Consider the following 20000-nt stretch of genomic DNA (forward strand, 5'->3'; position numbering starts at 1 on the left):
TGGGTTGATGTTTTATGAGAATACGGGAAAAGTACTTATCATAATCCAATGAAATTTGAAAGATAAATGGAAGAAATGTGCATATATAACCTTATGAGCGACAAAATCTCTCCTCTTTGTAGTTTTAGAAATATTGTACTCCAAAGAGTAAAAATCTATTTTTAACGGTCTTCTGGTAATTGTACGAGTTTTGTCGCTTAACATAATCTAAAATGACATCTTTTCTAACTGTGTGCCAACTTTCAGTCATATTCATCGATAAACAGCTTCGTAATTAATTTTTTAAAAATAGCATGTACGGAACGGCTTCGTCCCATATTTTGTCGCGAATTTGGGCACTTCGTGAGCGAAAAAGAGGCCCAAAGATTTGTGCGGGATAGTCATTGCTATATAATATTCGATCATCCTTGGGTGATATTGTTCCCTCCATGGAATGCGAATTATTTTCAAAAGAAGCTAGATTTATTTTGCCTGCGGTTCGTGACAGGGTTGTTATTATTTCTAGCTATTGGAAAACAATGATATTTGTACGTATGTCAACTTTCTCCCACCCCCACCCCAAACAACAACAAAAAACAAAAGAACAAAAAAAAAAAATACAAATCCCTCCTTAAATAGCATTTAGCAAAGATTTTAACATGTATTATTATCTGTATTTTTCAGGAGTCGCCTTTTGTTCTGGCCCACAGAACGGCACCCAGAGAGAAACCAGTCTTTAGTGGACTGTCTATCGAACTGCTCCAAAAAGTAGCCAAGCTGGCTGGCTTTGACTACAGGATTCGGCTGGCAAATCACCATTCCTACGGATATTGTAACCAACACGGGAAATGGGAAGGACTCATCTCAGAGATACACAGTGGGGTAACGTTTGGATGTAATATCCATTTAATGCTTTATCTGCTAAACTCTCTGCAGTTGCCTCCCGCCGTGAAAATATATTGTCAATCGAATGAAGTGGCTGAAGAAAATTGAGTTGATAGTCAAAGTAATCAGAATTAGGTTTTGTGAGATTTCAGTCGAGGTAATCAGAATCGGGTTTTGTGAGTTTTTAGTCAAAGTAATCAGAATCGGGTTTTGTTAGTGTTCAGAGGTAATCAGATCAGGTTTTGTTAGTTTTTAGTCAAATTAGTCAGAATCAATCGAGTTTGGGTAAACTGCAACTTTATCATTTTTAAGACATTTCGAGGAGTGAATGAATTTATCCTAAGATTATGTTTAAGATTATTCACCCAAAATTTGCTCAACATAGGTGATTCTTATTGACATCAGACGTTTATTTGATGGACTATTTATTTCCTTCAATGAATACGAAGGTGACGGAATCTAACAATACCAAGCGGAAGGGCGCCATTTTTGTTATGAGTAACATACCAAAAGTGTGTGAAAGATGATCCTAATTGATATTGAATGTTTGCACCAGAACTTTAATTACTGACCCGAATGGGAAGTAACTATTCCAATAAATTGGCGTTTGAATGAAATAATTGAGGTCAACCGCTGAAGTACTTGACGTTATTGTTTTAAACGATACATCAAGAATTCTGGGCCCTCTGAATCATCGTTCACCTCAAATTTAAGACACTTTATCTCTTTGAAATTAAAGTTGCTGACCAAATTGAATTACGGCCTCGTCTTCTTTTTTAAAATTACTTTGACACCAATAACTTGTTTGGACCCAACATAACAGCCAAGCTGGAAAATATATTTCACGTGACCCCTTCTACTTACTTACTGAATCGTAAACTGTTTGATTTATTTATCGAGATATTATATGTTCGAAGTTTCATCGGCAAGTTTATCTGAGAAAGACACATGAGACAAGATCGCCTTAAAAGGAATATCTGACCCCTCAATAGTCAAAGATTACGTTGGTTTCTTGAATTTGTAGGGCTTTAACGTTTAGATTAGTCAAAGTACATATCATGAGCTCTTGCTTACAACAAAGTCGACAAGTAAGCATATCAAGAATTCCATAAAGCCCATTGAGTTCATAAGACTCTCTTTCCCTGTCAATCCACATAGGTTCAGGCCTCTGAATAAAGTCTTGCATTGCTCACCATTATATTTTCCCTTGGATTCTTTCTTTGAGATGTGCTATTCTTTATTCATTATAAGTGATTTGTGTGTAACTGTGCCCACTGAAATAAAAGAAAGATAAGCACTACAGACTTTCAATATGTCAATTAAATAAAAATTTTCAGTCTTTACGGCTGGAATAATTATTTTTTTCTAAGAGTTCTTAATCGATCTCCATGCTATACTGTAAGCATTGCCGTTTTGCTTGACCTGAAAGAGAATCGTTGGATGTGCAAATATTAAAAAAAATTAGAGTACATGCACGTGACAAAAGTTTCTTTGAATCTTTGGAAAACTCACAATCCTGAATTCTTCAAAATGTTGGTTACTGTCAGTTTGCCAATCACGGTTGGGTCTACAAAGGGCTCAGAAAAAACAAACAAACAAACAAACAAAGAACAAAAAAACCCCAAAAAAGCGACGACTGCGACTTGAAGCTGCAAATGCGCTACATCTGTGCCATCGAAAGATTTAAAAAAACAAACTTTAACAAGTATTAATATGTAAGTTGCGGGAAGACAAATCAACTTGCCTCTTGTGAAGATTGATGATGTTTTGAGTGGATTTGACAGATTCGTTTCCATAACAGCAATCCGTCTTATCTTATCAATTTGTAAATACGTAAGCCATTCATTCATTCATTCATAGTGACATAGTGACATGTGTAAATAGGAAAGCCATTCATTCATTCATTCATTCATTCATTCATTCATAGTGATATGTGTAAAAACGTAAGCCATTCATTCATTCATTCATTCATTCATTCATAATGACGTGTTTTTTTCACAAAACAAGATGAGATGTGTATCATTCCTTAATGGGCTGGACTGCAGTTGTATCAGTGTATAGATAGTATGCGCTTGGCTAAGACGCTCATAACATTGCCATCCGGAAGTATAACGGACCAACACACAAAACTATGTGTAACCATGAACTTTTATAGTCTGGTTAATACAGTTTAGTGAGAAGTACTCATAAACGTGGATGGCAAAAAACAATAACAAAGACCTGATTGACGTCATCTTCATTATATCTATAGTTTGTATTTGATCATTTTTAAGCCCGATACATTCAATGGTGATGAAGTTGACGACGACGACTACGATGATGATGACGATGATGATGATGATGATGATGATGATGATAATGATGATGATGATGATGTGAGGAGGAGAAGGGGGAGGAGATGGAGGAGTAGGTGGGGGAGAAAAAGCAGGAGATGAGATAGTAATAGTAATGTCAAATAAGTCCCAATTTCATCCTTAGGCAGCGCAAATAGCTGTTGGACCCATTCCAAGAGCATCCAACGAAGACGGAAACGCCATCGTAGATTTCACCAAACCTTACATGAATACCAACATCAATTTACTGGTCAAGGTATGTGTCACTGTAGGCAAATAAAGTATAACGGGATGTAAAACCGTATTCCTATGTTCTTGCTCAACGTTCGCGGAAATTTTTAGATCTTCTCTCGACAATCAGATTGAAAAAGAGACATTTTCTGATTACGGTTAATGTTTTCTTTTCTTTTTTTTTTACATTTACGTTTACAATACCCGTAAGACTCTTCCATACATGCTTTGAATAGGGCAATAAGTCGTTACGTGGCTTTGTCAAAACTCACTACGAGGCTAAAAATCACGAATTGGCACTCAGGGTCACAAATTCATTCATGACAGAGCTCCCCATCAGTTACAGATGTCTAATCTCCATACGCTAAGGACATCGGTATAATCCCCACCCTTCGATGTCATGTATTATATGTCAAACTTCATGTCACACGTAATTACTTGATGTTACACACGGCCATTAGTACTAAACTTAAATAACAACCACAACAACATTAACAAATACAACAATAATAACAACAACAACAACAACTACTACTACTACTACTACTACTACTACTACTACTACTACTACTACTACTACTACTGCTACTACTACTACTACTACTACTACTACTACTGCTGCTGCTGCTGCTACTGCTACCACTACTACTACTACTACTACTACTACTACTACTACTACTACTACTACTACTACTACTACTACTACAACTACAAGAACTACTACTACTACTACTACTACTACTACTACTACTACTACTACTACTACTACTACTACTGCTACTATCAACATTACTATTGGTTAAAGTTTACTTTTAAACCAATACGGCGTTCCTTTCATAATTACAATATACTGATTTATAAATACATTATCCTCAGAAGCCTCAAGACGATGAACTTGGTCAGGGATGGATGTCAGTGCCTTATAAGACTGAGGTATGTATTCATCTTCTTTATTATCAAGGTTGGGAATAGGATTACCCCCCCCCCCCCCCCTCCATTAAGAAAACTACTCTAGCAGTTTCAAATAGACTCCGTGAGAATAGTTACTGACGATGTTTCTTATGCCCAAAATGCGTACCACCCCCCCCCCCTCCCTCTATAGATTGGTCATAGTGCGCCCCCCCCCCCCCCAACTCTGTTATGGTCAAATTTCGCACTCACCTCCCCCACCCCCACACCCTTCTATTGAAGTGCAACGCCCCCCCCCCCTTTTTTTTTTTCTAAATTTACTACACTAGAGTAGACCGGGACGATCCCGGGGGGGGGGGGGGGGGGGGGGGGCACCTGTCTTCAGGAGGTTGTCCGGTTCCACGTCATAGAACTACTGGACACTGACAAAAAAAAACCCAGAACAAAACACTTGTTTGGTACCATTCTTGAGGGAGAACGCTATTGCTATTAAAACTATCATCAACTTGAAAGAAAGGGTTAAACTTTTCACTTCAAAGAAGAGTCAAGTTTAAGACTTTCTGAGAAGTAGAGTCTCATCTTAAGATATCGCGAATATATCTGGCCAAAATTTTCTAATAATTTATTTTGTCAAAGTATGTCAGAATACACTATAACTCTCTTCCTCCTCCCCCCCCCCCCCCCCCCCCCCCCCCCCCATCTCTCTCTCTCTCTCTCTCTCTCTCTCTCTCTGTTTCTCTCTCCTTCTCCCACTCTCCCTCCTCTCCCTCTCTCCCTCTCTCTTTCTCTCCCCCCCCCTCTCTCTCCCTCTCTATTTCACTCCTCCTCTCTCTCCCTCTCACTTTCTCTCTCACTCTGTCTTTCCCACTCTCCCTCTCCCATTTTATCCCCTCTCTCTTTCCATCCCTCGTCCTCTCTCCCCTTCTCTCTCCCTTCCTCGCTATCTCCCTCTCTCTCTCTCTCTCTCTCTCTCTCCTTCTCTCCCTCCCTCTCTCTCTCTCTCTCTCCCTCTTTCTCTCTCATCCACTCTCCCCTCCATCTCTCTCCCTCCCCCTCTCTCCCTCTCTCCCTCCTTGCGGTTTCGGGCTCGTTATCACAACGGGTACATGTTGAACAGGTGGAAAGCCTCCAATGATGAAGCGATTTTGCCGTTAAGCAGGTTCTCGACCTAAGTCGATTGGCTGCCGCCCAGTGTCTCCTCGTGTTGGTGGAAAAGCCTGGATTGCTACTATTTTCGGGCCCCATTCTGTAGGCGTTGTTGCCAGCGTTCCTGACACTATGTACATCGACTTGCGAACTTTAACATCTACCTTCTCAACTGGAGCGCACTACTCGGTGGAAGAATAGCATAGTACCAAGGAGGACGTCCTCGGGAGTGCTTGATTAGCACCCCAAGTTGATCCCGCCAGCTTCCTCAGAATACTTGCTTTTCTTCATCTTCCGAGCAACTCCTTCGAGATGCATCCGATAGATAAGGCTGCGGTCCAGCGTCACCCCCACGTATTTTTGATGTGGCTCATATGATCCCCGACGAGGACGTTCAGTTTACGAGTGTGCAACCACTGCATAGGTGAAATGCAGTGGCCATGGTTTTCTAAGTGTTCAGCTTCAGTTACCACTTGTCGACGTAGGCTTTGAGTCTGGTGACGTCCTCGCTGAGTACGCTCTCGAGATGGGCCCACACATTACTTTGAGCAACGAGTGCCCAGTCGTCCGCGTAGCCCAGCCTCAGGGAGGAAGTATTCGGCATGTAGCTAATGTAGATATTAAACAACATTGGCACCAGAACAGATCCCTGAGGGACCCCATTCATCAATTTCCTAACGTTAATTTTAAGCGTCTCCCTGCGCCACGTGGAATTGTCTTCCCCTTAGGATTGAACAGAACAACTTGAAAGTCTTTTTGTACATGATCTTTGCCAGTTTGAGCATTAATCCTTCGCACCAGACGATACGTACGCCGCCGATAGGTCTATGAATACAGCACTAGTTTCCTTTCGAACCCTGCCTCAAAATGCTCTGTAAGGGCAATGACCTGTTCTGTGGTGCACCTCCCTTCCCTGAAGCCCGCCCGCAGGGCAGCGTCTAGGACCGGCCCCCATCGGTTTAATAGAACTCACTCCAAGAGTTTGTACAAACAGCTCAGAAGTGAAATGGGTCTGTAACTGTTGGCCTCCTTCGCCGGTTGGCAACTGTCTTAGCGTGCGTCCACACTTGTGGGAGCTTTTCTTTTGCAAGGACGTCAGACATTGCCTCTGCCAGCCAGGTCCGTGCCCGGGGACCAAGATGCGTCACCATATCGGGATATATGCCGTCTATCTGCCGTTTTTTTTTGTTGTTGTTGCCGTTTTTGACGTCGCTAATGGCTGCACTCACTTCTCGGGGACTGAATGGATATGTCCAGTCCGACTGGAGTGTGTAAAGTCGAGACTGTCCACAGTCTCCTGCCACCGTTGCTTCCTTTCTTTTGTCAGAGACTGAAGTAGTCCATCGGCTACGTCCTGGGACCCGGGTCTGCTTGTACAGCTTTTCCGACTCTTCCGTCCAGCAGGATGTGTAAAAGTTCCGTTTGCCCTGTGGAATGGAGCGGTGAGCGCTCTTAACCAGCAGCCTGTTAAATCTGGTTATGTTCTCGGACTAAGGACTTAGCAGAGCATACCTGCTCGATATAGGAAATGAATTCCTCCCAGATAGCTTTCCTGAAGTTCCATCTGCAGATTGGGAGAGACTCTCGGAATTGTCACCCCCGCTGTGACAAGAACCAGCCTGTGCTGGCTATACGGGAAGTTGCCGAGAACTGTCCTCTTCACCAGCAGCGGTTCATCGTTTGCTCCCTACGTGACAAGGGTGAGGTCAGGAGTATAATCCTTCTTATGGCGAGTGCCCCTAAAGGTACCCTTGGCTGTAGGATCGTACACTAGGTGTAGATCGTTACTGTCCATTCATGAGTGGAGTTGTCTACCTGCCTCGTTGTAGTTTCAGTAGCCCCACTCGTGGTGGTGGTTATTATAGTCTCCCAGACAGATGGAAGGATGGCTAACCACCTGTACCTGTACGTCTGGTGCGAAGTCCAAGTCGCTCTAGGTGGTTTGTAGATGTTGTGCAAATACAGCCCACCTACCTCCACGGAAATTCTATTCATCCCATTGCTGTCCTTTGCGCTCTCAATGACCCTTACCTTCGAAGGCTTTTTGGCGTAAACGCTAACCCCTCCTTTGAGCCTCGAAATGTCCTCTCGTTGGACCACCGTATAGCCTGGGATCTGGAATCGAGAAGTTTGCGCGCCTAAGTAAAGTTGGGTCTCCTGTAATAGGAGAATATCAACGTAGACTCGCATCTTCCAGATGACGGTGTGTTGGGACGTTCGCTTATTTCTCGACAGTGCCGACGACCTGGCGACATGAACGCGGTAGTATTTGGCTAGGCGGCCGACCGCTTCGCCATTGATGAATCTGTTTCCTGGGCATAAAATCATGTGAACATGGTAGTGTGGGGCCCGGGATGGCCGAGGTCATTCGGGCACCGGGTTGGATCTTCATTAATCACATATCGGAGCGGGTCGTTCAAGCGGGAATTACTCCTTTGCCCCCGATATGCCTTAAGCTCCCCCACCAACGACGAGGTAGGAGATCCACGACGGAGGATCCCAATGCGAATGGCATATCACAAGACCACATAGCCGCTCTCTCCCTCTTCCTAAAAATTATTCACAGGTTGATGTGTAAAAAAAAATAGAATTAATTTGAAATATTCCTTAAATACGAATAGTAAAATTTATAAAATGAAAAGTTTAAAACAATACAAGATTACCAATAGGGTTTCCGGTGAAGTCTTTATTTTACCGGATCTGGTAGAAGTATTTTACCACTCAAACCATTCTCGCCTTAATTTCCATGGTCTATAAAACAATTTTGGACAGGTTGGGAGTCATATAAATTCGTCGATATTTAAAGTAAAATCATCCTGGCCAAAATGGAAAATAGCGTTTTGTCAGTGCCAGCAGTATTAATGTTATGAGTTTAGGTAAAAAAAATCATAACATCCGTCTTCCGGATTTAACGTACCAACACACAAAACTATGTGTAACCTTAAACGTTTTTAGTCTGGCCGATAGAATTAATTGAGAACTTGTCATTTAAATGGCTGTCTAAAAACAGTAGCAAAGAGCTGAGTGACATCCATTTCTTTCCATCGATAGATGTTGAGCGTCTAGGTAAAATACTCATAACATCCGCAACAAAACTATGTGTGGCCATAAACGTTTATATTCTGATTGATTGCATTTAGTGGGAATTAATCATGGAAATTGATATCTAAAAACAATTTTAAAAGAGCTGAGTGGCGTCAATGTCGTTCCATCTATATAAAATATTTCAAACAAACAGACAAGTTTGTCCAAAATTACATAATATATTGTCTGATTAATAAAAATTAGGGATTAATGATTTAGCTCAAGGAAAAGTAAAAACGGCGGGAGCAAAAGTAGGCTATGGCTCGCCTCAGTCAAATTGTAATGCCATATTATTCCCTTGATGATTCTTTTCCGCCCCACCCCCGCCACTCCATCCCATATGGTACATTTAAGCCAAATTCATTTGATTTTACCATACCTGATGAAAGATATTTGTCTTTGTTTACACAATAGCGACCCTTATATCTTTATAATATTCGGAGAGCCTTTGACAAATTCTTATAGCAAATTTATGATGCCTACTTGGAGTGATTTCCAAATAGATAATATTTAAGAATAGTTTCTACGGCCACCCATTTCTCAGAAAGCAGCAGAGAAGGTATGATGATGAACTCATTTGTTCATATTCCAGAGTAACACCCCTGGGGAAGATCGTGGCACCGGTTTAATGTTCCAGCCATTCAAAGCCGAGGTTTGGGTTATGTTGTGTCTTGCTTTCATCGCCGTAAGCCTGGCGTTGTTCCTGATTGGACGGTTTTCTCCCTTTGAGTGGGCCAGACAACCTTTGAAAGACAAAGATGGCAGGTACAAAAGAAAGATATTCGAGTTGAAAAACAGTTTCTTCTTTGCAGCCTCAACCATCAGTCTGCAAGGTAGGTTGGTCAGCTTTTATTATTTGGTTTTAAGTGATGTTAAATTGTACCGATGTTTTCGATAAGTTATACTTTAGAAATCAATATCGGATGTAAAGTTTAAACTTAAAAAAAAAAAGAATTTCGCCCTTTCGCGCAATCCATGAAGGAATATAGATTTGTAATTCATTGAGAAAAAAAGCGTCTGATATTATCAGGAATTACCCCTGTTATCCAAAGTGAGCAAAATTTAAACTAAAGTAACAAAATTCAAAATATCAGGTAGTCACAAAAAAATATTTTTTTTAAAAACCAAAAAAATATTTTAAAAATACGCGCCGCTCTTAGTCGGAGAATCTTCATTGGCTATACAAAAAACCCTTATACGCAGCGGCGTGGCGTATTGACGGCATATGGTGGTGCCATGATTAGAAGAAGAAGAAAAAATTGTAAAACAGTGAACACGATTAAGAGGAGAGAGCACATGTTAAAAACTCTCTTTTTTGGAAGGGTGGGGGAGGGTCGATGGTTTCTACGAGTGTACAAAACTCACAAAAACACATAATTCATGAAAACAACAAGCCACAACACTGAGATACAAGTCCCGTGTGAAAAGGTCTTTGTAATTATTCTTTGTCCACCATTTAAAGGATTGGATTTGGTAGATAATGCAATCAATATGTGATAAATGTAAATCAAAAGAGTTTAGTACTTGTAAAGAAAATCTGCACGGCGATGTTTCATCTCTGCAAATCTTTTTATAATTTGTTTATTGAAATCTGGAATGGCATCTATTTCAGCTTTGTGAATTGACAAAATCATTAACGAATTTAACCGCTCCTGTGTCATTGAATTTTGCAAGAAATTTTTCACTCTTTTAAGGGTGCTAAAACAACGTTCAGGAGGTCAAGAAATAAGATGGAAGTGGTTAAGGTCACTATATGATTTGTCAGTGTTTGTTGTATCTGTAAAAAGTAGACAATAAAAACAAAAGAAACGTTTTTTTTTTTTGACTAACTGTGAGCCATTCATGTCTGTCATACCATGTCACTGAAAAAGAGCGTTTGCGAGATTTCCACACCTGTGTTAATGCAAAATCAGTTGGTTGGTGAGGAACTATTCTTTTTATTTCTAATATGTCATCTAGTGTCAATCTCCCAAACGGTCGGTGAAGTAAAGAGTCAACTTGATTCATTGCAATTCATTGTTTAACAAAACAAACTTCAAAGTATATCTCAAATAATGGAACTCAGTGGAATACGATTAATGATTGCACAAAGAATAGGTAGATTCAAATCTTAAAGCATCACAAAGAAAAAATCACTCCACTTAAGTACTTAAGCTAAAAACACACCAAAATATAACTGTTGACAATCTTCGCTTTCTTTCTCTGACTGACACAAATACACACGCACAAACACACAAATACACACACAGACACACACACACAAATAAACACTCATACACACGTAACCATCAACTCGGCACTACAAGCAAGAAAAATGTTGGTAAATTCGTCCACAATGCTTCGTTGCAAAGAATTACTTTATTCAATCATCGTGAAAAAGAGGTGGGGGGATTTTGATATGTCATATTTTTAAGTTTTATCTTGTTTTTCTTTGCTGCTTACAAATGAACTTGACAATGATCAGTGTTTTTGACAGTTAATGTAATATTTTGGATGGCCGAAGTTACCCTAATTTGGCGCAGCCCCCCCCCCCCCCCCCCCCCCCCCCCTCCCCCAGTCCAACGGTGGAGCTCTCAGATCCTGGCACAAGTCGAGGGGTTTTCCCGGAAAACTTTTCCGCTATTTGAAGATAGTATAATTCGACCCAGTTTCTCGCTCAATCAGCTGTAGCGATACTAAAGGATAGAGCATTAACTGGAGCTTGGATTGCTCTGCACCACGGTGTTGATTCCGTCACTAATTCGCGCAGTGATGTCACCAACACACGAGTCGGCGCAGTGCGTGATTCGGAATCTTGAATAGAGTGGAGACTAAAAAGGCAATATGTTGTTGGCGAGTGGGCGAAAGACAATGGAGTTAAAATTTCTCAGTTTTATTTTTAATTAAATTATGCTGTTAATGATTTTTTTTTTTTAATTGGATGGTGCCTGGCACCATTCGATCCAATGGCCCCACGCCACTGCTTATACGTAGATTGTTAAAATTTTATCAATATGAATTGAGAAACAAAAAGGATTCAGTGATTTTTCAAGACCATGTTCAGAAATACAATACAGAGAAAAATGACCGAACATTGCAGAAATGACGATGGCCTTAACTTTTATTGCCATTTTTAGAAAACATTAATTTTGTCACTATTTACATTATTTTAATCATTATTCTCCTAATCATGTAAAAATAGTATATTTGGCACATACCTATTTTGGTCCAACAATTACAAAGTTAGGACTTTAAGTGATCAAGAGCACCGCCGTCCTTTTTAATAACCCAACGTAGTCTCTTTTTTTCCAACTTGAAATGCACTTCCGACTGCACTGTCCTCAATGGTTATCTCCTCCCAGCATAAAATAGTTCTTTCTCTCTGGGTTTCTTCTGTGATTGAAGATCTTTGTCCGCCATAATTCTTCTCGGTCAAAGAATTCCGAATTGCGTAATCCTTTAGATTCAAGTCGGGTGATGACGCGGCCAGTTGTCTTTCACTATGAAATAAAAATTCTTACTCCGAAGATAAGCTTGTGTTCATATGCTCGTATGGGATGTAGCACCATCTTGTTGAAAAACGATATTCCTTCCTGGATAAAGATGTTCACAGCCTGACAAGGCATAGCAACAAGTGTCTTTTTAAAATAATTACAACGCGCCAATGCCAAAATAATTTGCGTCATCTTTTCACCGACATTTTTTTGGTGGTGTTACAAGATTTTATATTATTCAAAAACCGCTCATCCAATTAACTTGATAATTTGCAATTCTAATTATTCTAAAAAATGTCTAATAATGCTAAAAATGTGAAAAATTTATCTTTATAGCTTTTACAATAGAAAGAAATAAACTGCGGCGCGTTTGTTTGTTTTTTTGTTTTTGTTTTTTGTCGGGTTTTTTTTTGTGACCACCTGATAGATATATCGCAGGTGAAATACATTTATAAATATTAATTTTTAAAAAAGGATTTTGTAATAAGTGAAAAAAATATTAATCATGACATCATGACAAATGCCGAAATTTAAGGTAGAAAATGTCATTACTAATTCACTTTGATTTCAGGGTATAAGGAAGCTCCTCGTTCAACCGCAGGCCGCCTCCTAGCATGCATGTGGTTTATGTTTGTCTTATCCACTCTCCTGGCCTACACAGCTTCTCTTGGATCTATCTTGGTGGCACGTACCAAAGCTCCAACCAGAGATATAGCCGTGTTCCCATCCAGTTATGAGGACCTCATTGAAAGAAAGCTTGTCAAACTTGGAGGCGTAAGTTTAGTATTTAATTCATTTCCACTTTCTGGATAAAATTGATGTTGCTACTACGAACTCTTCATCACATTGGCTTGATCAATTAGAAAATAGTTCAAAGGCTTTAGCCGAAAAATAACAACATTTTGAGAAACAACTAGATAATTCCTGAACAAGCCGATAATTGCGTCACTCATCTAGGTGAACAAAGAGGTTTAAAATGTTAAAACTTGAGGTTTTATTTTGCGCAACATCCATCAGATGTGCTCAAATCTCTTTACAATGGGTTCAAGTTGACGGCAACATTCTTGCAGGACGTGAGATGACGCCTATAAGACGATTACATTTTTTTCGGCTGTTACCAGCCCGTTATTCATTTTAAACCTGAATAAGATAAAATACTTTGAGTAAAAAGCATTTTCCAAGAACTCAACTTTTCTTTACCTGGGCGGATCTTCATAATATTTTTTGTCGTTGCCATCATTCGAAGGCTGACGGCCCTATGCAGTGATCGGTCGCCTAGGATTTTTACCCATACACGCGTAGATAGTCCCACTCACCGTCCCACTCACTGTCTTTCACGTGTATTCTACTATACATTTTTGTTTTGCTCAAAATGGTATGGGCGATTAATTGTCAATCCATTGATTCCAGTCACTAGTGTAAATTTGTTTAACGAATCCTTGCCGTTGTATGATTCAAATTTTGGCGGAGACGCGGAACTTTGCTCTATGTGTTGTCTTGTATTGGACATTTTGTTTTGGAAATAGGAACCAAATTCACGAAGAAGATCATTTTCTGGGATAGTATTTAATTAGGGAAAACACAATCAATATTTTTCCAGTCATTGATTTTGTTACACAGTATAATTCCTTTGTTGTTGGACAATTGGAGATTGTATCATTCAAACAAGCATGCGTTGCGTTGGTAATCAGCGTGCGTATTTTTTAAATTCATACCCTGTATAAATCTTTATGTATGGAAAGACCGGTTGATCCCCATCGTCGTTTTGCACATCTTCTTTCGGACTTGGCCTCTTTTATGGCAATGTTTATCCACGGGGCCGATGGTCGATTCGTGACTGTCCTTGTTGTTGTTGGAGCATGGCGCTCGAGGAGCTCAGAGAACTTCTCTTCATATAGGATTGCAGTCTGGCTTTAGGTATCTGCAAAACACTCTGACATTTCCCTTTCCAGACTCTCCTTGTCGATGTTTCTCAAATTTTTAGACGTAATCTTTCGTCTGACAGAGAGTGGCGGTGTCAGATTGACCACGAAAGCGATGACGTAATGATCTGATCCGTCACGTAGATATTATATATTTTTTATCTGTCATTTGTGACAAGAGTCAAGAATGTGGTTTCGCCGATGCGTTGGTTTGTCAATCAATTGAAAATGTCCAACGTCGAGCCACCAAACTTGTTCCCGAAATTTCAAACCTCAGCTACGAAGATAGACTCAGAGCATTAGACCTCCCTTGCCTCGTGTACAGAAGACTCAGAGGAGATCTAATTGAAACTTATAAATTGACTAATAGTCTCTACAAAGTAAACGTAGAAGATTACCTCACATTTAACAAGGACAAAACAACTGTTATAAACTTGCCAAACAAAATTGCCGTTTAAACATCCGAAAAAAGTCAGCGAATTGTTGAGACATGGAATAGCCTGCCTGAAAAAATAGTTACAGCGCCAAGCATAAACAGCTTTAAAAGCCAAATTTACAGTTTCCTGCAGGATCTAAAATACAGCACCGATTTCCCATTGAAGCCAGCCTTTCGACCTCCACAAGTTGGTGGAAACCGATCCAAAGACCATCAACGCCACCGGCCCTCTACGATGAACTCATACTCATACTCAATTGGTGTAGACAGTGTGTAGTCAATATTGATGATATTGTTTTCACTTCGGAACTTGATTGGTTGTAGTAGTGAATATTAAAGTCCCCCAATTTTATGGGTACTGTGGGATTCCTTAATTGCACCTGTAATAAGTTGTTCAGTTCTGTATTGAATTCATTAGTTGCTATTTTATTTTCCTTATTAGGCGGTGGACGGCATATTCAGATGAAATTGCAGTTTTGCTATCTGGTCTTGATCTTAACTTCACAGCATTCAAAAGTCTTGAAGATGTATTATATTTTCATCTCCACCTTTAAGTCTTCTTTGTGGAGGATGAACCCCCCCCCCCCCCCCCCCCCCCCTTCCCACCTCTTCCACTCCAATGGGTAGCAGAACAAATGCTTATGTCCCGGAGGACATAAATTTGAGATTGTTATCTCATCTCCACTCTCATGACTCCGTAAAAAAAAACACCATATCAGTCTCGGACTCCGTCATAGTGTCGTTCAAGAGTGTTGTCTTGTTTCGAACTGACTGTGCGTTCACTAGAATAACTTTCAGATATTTCTTGTTAGGGTTGGTGTTTAATTTACTATTTCCGAGTTTCCGATTATCAGTTTCGGTGGCTGAAATGTGTGGGGGTCGGCGTCGGTGGTAAATGGGAGTTAAAATGGGGATGGGGTAAGAAGTGCTCAGAATTGTTAGATTGTTTCGAAATGGGGACGCTAGCCAGTGCTTGAGGGCTATTGAATTTTGATTAGGGTTTGGTCGGGGCTCGAACGGTGTTGATGGGATGGTCGATGGCCAAGTTGAACTCTAATTTTCTTTTGTTGTCTTTGTCCTCCTCCACTGTCTCGCTTTTTATTTTTGTTGTTGTTGTTATAATAATGGTGGTGAGGTAGGGAAAGCACAGTGACTACAATTATGGCGATGAGATAAAACACATTAAAAACTGGTGGTTGACTATACATGATGAAAATATTTGTAGAAATATTTAAAATTCTCTGTTAAAGCTGTCTAAATTTAATTTAAAATACAGCACATGATCACAATCACAGTGATGTAAAAATCCAAATAAGAACATTTCTGGAATCAGGTCAAAATATTGAAAAACTGAAGTGCACAGAAACACAGTTGCCTGCAAGACGCACTACACATCATTTTTCTACGTATTTAACTTCGACCAAAACGCCATTGGTAAATAAGAATGATAAATGAACTTTCAAATAAATCAGTTCTTGAATGGCAGGTATTACAAAATCGGAGCGTTTAGAATGTTAGCAAACGGAATAGGCGAGGTATAAATGATACCATAATTATTATTATTATTGTTTTAATAATAATTGTAGTAGTAGTAGTAGTAGTAGTAGTAGTAGTAGTAGTAGTAGTAGTAGTAGTAGTAGTAGTAGTAGTAGTAGTAGTAGTGTCACGTCTATGTGGGAGGGTGGCAAGTAGATGTAGAGAGATAGGAGTCAGATAGTTTCCCCATAGACTAGTGTTCTGGTCCCACTTTTATTTTTCCGTTATTGTCGGGGGAAAAGCGCCAGACAACAAGTAAGAGAATGTTTTAGGTTTAAAGAAATAGGTAATAGAAGTAGTGGTAGATTATTGGCACGTTATATGGGGATAGGTAGGTTCAGAAGATAAGTACTTATCCCCGTTATAAAAAAAGTATTTTAATATAAATCAACAGAATTGCCTCATACAATAAAAAGTAACACATAATTAGCCAAAGAATAATAGTGTTAGTTTTAATTCATTAAATTTAGTATGGGTATTTATTTTTCATCCTGTATCACAAACTATTCATTTTTCTTTGTAATGGTTCTTAGCTTTAGTGGTGACTGGTGGTGGCGCTAAAGTTTCTTCTGTTATATGGGACAGGCCGTTTCGTTCTTGTAAGATTCCACGCTGTATCACTTGTAGCCAAACAACCGATTGCTTGTCACCCGATGCAGGCTTGGACAGTAACCTGATACATGTTGGGTCATTAACCGATGCAGGTTTGGTCAATAACCGAACCTCATTCACATATGTTTCTCGCTATGTACAGAACTTTTGAGTTTCCTATAAAGCAGTCGGCTCTAAGTAGATTAAATGGGAGAGAGCGATTTTGATCACTGTCGTAGTTTAAATGTGTTTCTCTCGGGAGTTGGAGAATCACAAGGAACCAATAATATTCCAGGATTTGGGGTTTACTATTGGCTGTTTTCTTTAGACCAATCGTGTTCTGTGTGTCATCGCTGTAGCGTCTGTACTCTGTTGAATTCCAAAAAAGGTCGGTTATGTGCCCCTTACCATTGACGATCTAACACATGGCTCATCTTGCCTAGCACCTATGTGAGAATTGAAGCAGTTTTAATGCGGTGTCAACTCCATGGCTATAACACATGGCCTTTTTAAATTGTGCCTAGGTCGATAACGATTAACACATGGCGACGCTGCGATGGTAGGTATTGAGAATATGTGTTGATTTATTTACAATCGTGGGACAGTTGAAGGCGATTGAAATATATCACTACAAGTTGTAGTAGTAGTAGTAGTAGTAGTAGTAGTAGTAATAGTAGTAGTAGTAGTAGTAGTAGTAGTAGTAGTATTAGTAGTAGTGGTAGTAGTGGTAATAGTAGTAGTAATAGTAATAATAATAATAATAATAATAATAATATAATAATAATAATAATAATAATAATAATAATAATAATGATACAAATAATAATAATGATAGTAATAATAATAATAATAATAATAATAATAATAATAATAATAATAATAATAATAATAGTAATAATAACAACAACAACAACAACAACAACAACAATAATAATAATAATAATAATAATAATAATAATAATAATAATAATAATAATAATAATAATAATAATAATAATAATAACGATGGACTATGGCCATCCCTCTTGCCTCCTGTCTAATGGTCACAGATGACCGCACAAAGCCCCGCTTTCTTTTGTATCTAATATAGTGGTGACACACTCCTCATCCAACGTAGCTTATGCTCTTGAGCACGTTGCCGGTCAAATGTCTCCACGAATCACGATCATCTGCGGTGCGCGTGAAAGTTGTGTTGCTTTTTAAATCACATTTGGCCATTCTTAACCCTCTTCCGCACTAGGACAGGACTGTCCTGGGACAGTCCTGTCCCAAATCTGTAACATATAGAATTTAGAGGAATCTTCCGCACCTATTGGGACGGGACAAAACAGTCCCGTTGTGTCCCAAGCCGTTGTGAAATGCTACAAAATCAACGGGACAGGACTGTCCCAGTCCCGTGTTCATATCGTTTGTGATAGTAGAAAAATATAGCAGACTTCCGCACTAGGACAAAAAAGTCCCAGACTTGGCGGCGCCGTGTCAAAATTGAAATGCCTGTCTTTATTTTCTGCATCCCTACTACTACTGCTACTACTACTACTACTACTACTACTACTACTACTACTACTACTACTACTACTACTACTACTACTACTACTACTACTACTACTATTTCTACTGTTGCTTCTGCTGCTGCTAATGCCACTAATATATTAATACCTACATCCCTTACAATTTGTATTTATTTCCAATTCCATTGTATTTTCCAACAATAGTCCACACTTTATTTTAGTTCACTGTCTTCTATACTGCATTACACAGTTCCTCCCCGCCTCCCCTCTTTTAACATAATTAAGTACGCACCTTTTATAAATTTCTATTGCTCTGTTTTAATTCGCGCTTCCTCACAAAGTAGCATACAATTTCCTGCCCATCAATGTTTTTGTTTATGCATCTTAACAACGCCACTACCACATTATCTCATTCGCCTGTAGTTTTTAATTCATCATGTGTTGTTGATGAAGGGGAAACCCGAAACGTCCATATTATCTGTTTTCGTATAGTAAACTGAAGCTTACATTCAATTTCACAGTTATGATTTATTTATTTATTTCAATTCTGAATATAAAAAGCAAGAACAATTCAAAAAATAATTCTATGTGATGAAACCACGTACAGAAGGCATAGCAACATAAACATTTTCGGCAATTTAAAAACGTATGTTTATAAATATAATTTAAGAAGTGTCACACTTTGTGACACAGCAGTAACGTGTCTAAAACCGGTCGCACATCTATTCGGTACCTTGTGGGATCAATTATCTTTATCGTTATTTATTTCGGGAATTTTCAATGAAAATATTTTTAAGTAAGTCCTTCTGAGCCACTTGGACTCATTGTAAGACAAATTAACTCCTTTAGAGCCTTGTAGCCAATGGTACAAGAGTTATCCCGGTTTCAATAGCGTGAAGCGGACAATTAACGTATTTGTTTGAAAACCTTTGAACAGGACGCTAGTCTATCGCAGATTACTATCCCAGCTTGACAGGTACCCTTTTACACCTGAATGGAGTGCGTGATTGGAGTAAATTTTCTTGCTCTAGAAAGTACAAATTGGCTTCGGTCGGAATCGAACACAGAACCTCTGAGTGCAGAGTACAACGCGCTAACCATGGGCCATCTTGCCTCCTAAGCTTATAAATCCGGAACTTATCCATGTTGTTGTAGCGTTAAGCAGACAGATAACAGTTTAAAATTTTAAAAAATAAAATTCCCTTTTTCATCCCATAGGGGAAATTTTTCTCGAGGGTCTATTCCAAGGGAAGACTGGAATAACCCAGGCGTCAGCCGCAATGCAGCGCCGCAAATTGAGCTAGGGCGAGGTATAACCCAGGCGTTAGTCGCAGTGCAGCGCCGCAAATTGAGCTAGGCGAGGTGACTTACTCAAGGCAACACAGTGCATCAGCGGGTGATCGAACTGATGCCTTTCGGGTACGAAGCAAAGACCGTACCACCGAGCTATGCTGACTTTCTATTATCCTCTTGAATGATACTAGTCCGTCAAAGATTACTTTCATCAGCGAACCGGTACTCATTTGCACCTGGGTAAAATGAGGTGATTCCAAGAAAGTCATTTTAAGATAAGATCGGAGATCACCATAGAGTCTACGGAATTGACCCTTGAGCAATCTTTGGGTCATTAAAGGATGCACCCAATATTGTTTTCTCTTTCAATTTGTCTTTTTTTTTTCCACGTAGTAAAGCACAGAAATATGCAACCTCTATTTCATCCATTACTAGCAGTAGTAGTAGTAGTAGTAGTAGTAGTAGTAGTAGTAGTAGTAGTAGTAGTAGTAGAAGTAGTAGTAGTAGTAGTAGTAGTAGTAGTAGTAGTAGTAGTAGTAGTAGTAGTTGTTGTTGTTGTTGTTGTTGTTGTAGATGTAGTAGTCGTAATAGTAGAAGTAGTGGTAGTAGTAGTAGTAGTAGTAGTAGTAGTAGTAGTGGTAGTAGTAGTAGAAGTAGTAGTAGTAGTAGTA

At 39.4% G+C, this 20000-nt stretch overlaps 1 protein-coding gene across 3 annotated transcripts in view; it reads left to right on the forward strand.

Annotated features, from left to right (window-relative positions):
* Positions 1-20000, forward strand: part of LOC144974953 (putative glutamate receptor) — a 42030-nt gene that overhangs the window by 7860 nt on the left and 14170 nt on the right. For 2 of the 3 annotated variants that reach the window (XM_078918495.1, XM_078918497.1), the window contains 5 exons: positions 664-861; positions 3343-3453; positions 4305-4361; positions 9160-9400; positions 12612-12814. In XM_078918495.1, coding sequence (XP_078774621.1) covers positions 664-861; positions 3343-3453; positions 4305-4361; positions 9160-9400; positions 12612-12814 — 810 coding nt within the window. The remainder of the gene's footprint in view (positions 1-663; positions 862-3342; positions 3454-4304; positions 4362-9159; positions 9401-12611; positions 12815-20000) is intronic. The other variant, XM_078918496.1, reaches the window with a different exon arrangement.

Source organism: Berghia stephanieae, chromosome 6, assembly GCF_034508935.2.
Source record: "Berghia stephanieae isolate SIO BIC M18660-M18661 chromosome 6, UCSD_Bste_1.3, whole genome shotgun sequence".
In the NCBI taxonomy this organism is placed as follows: Eukaryota; Metazoa; Mollusca; class Gastropoda; order Nudibranchia; family Aeolidiidae; genus Berghia; species Berghia stephanieae.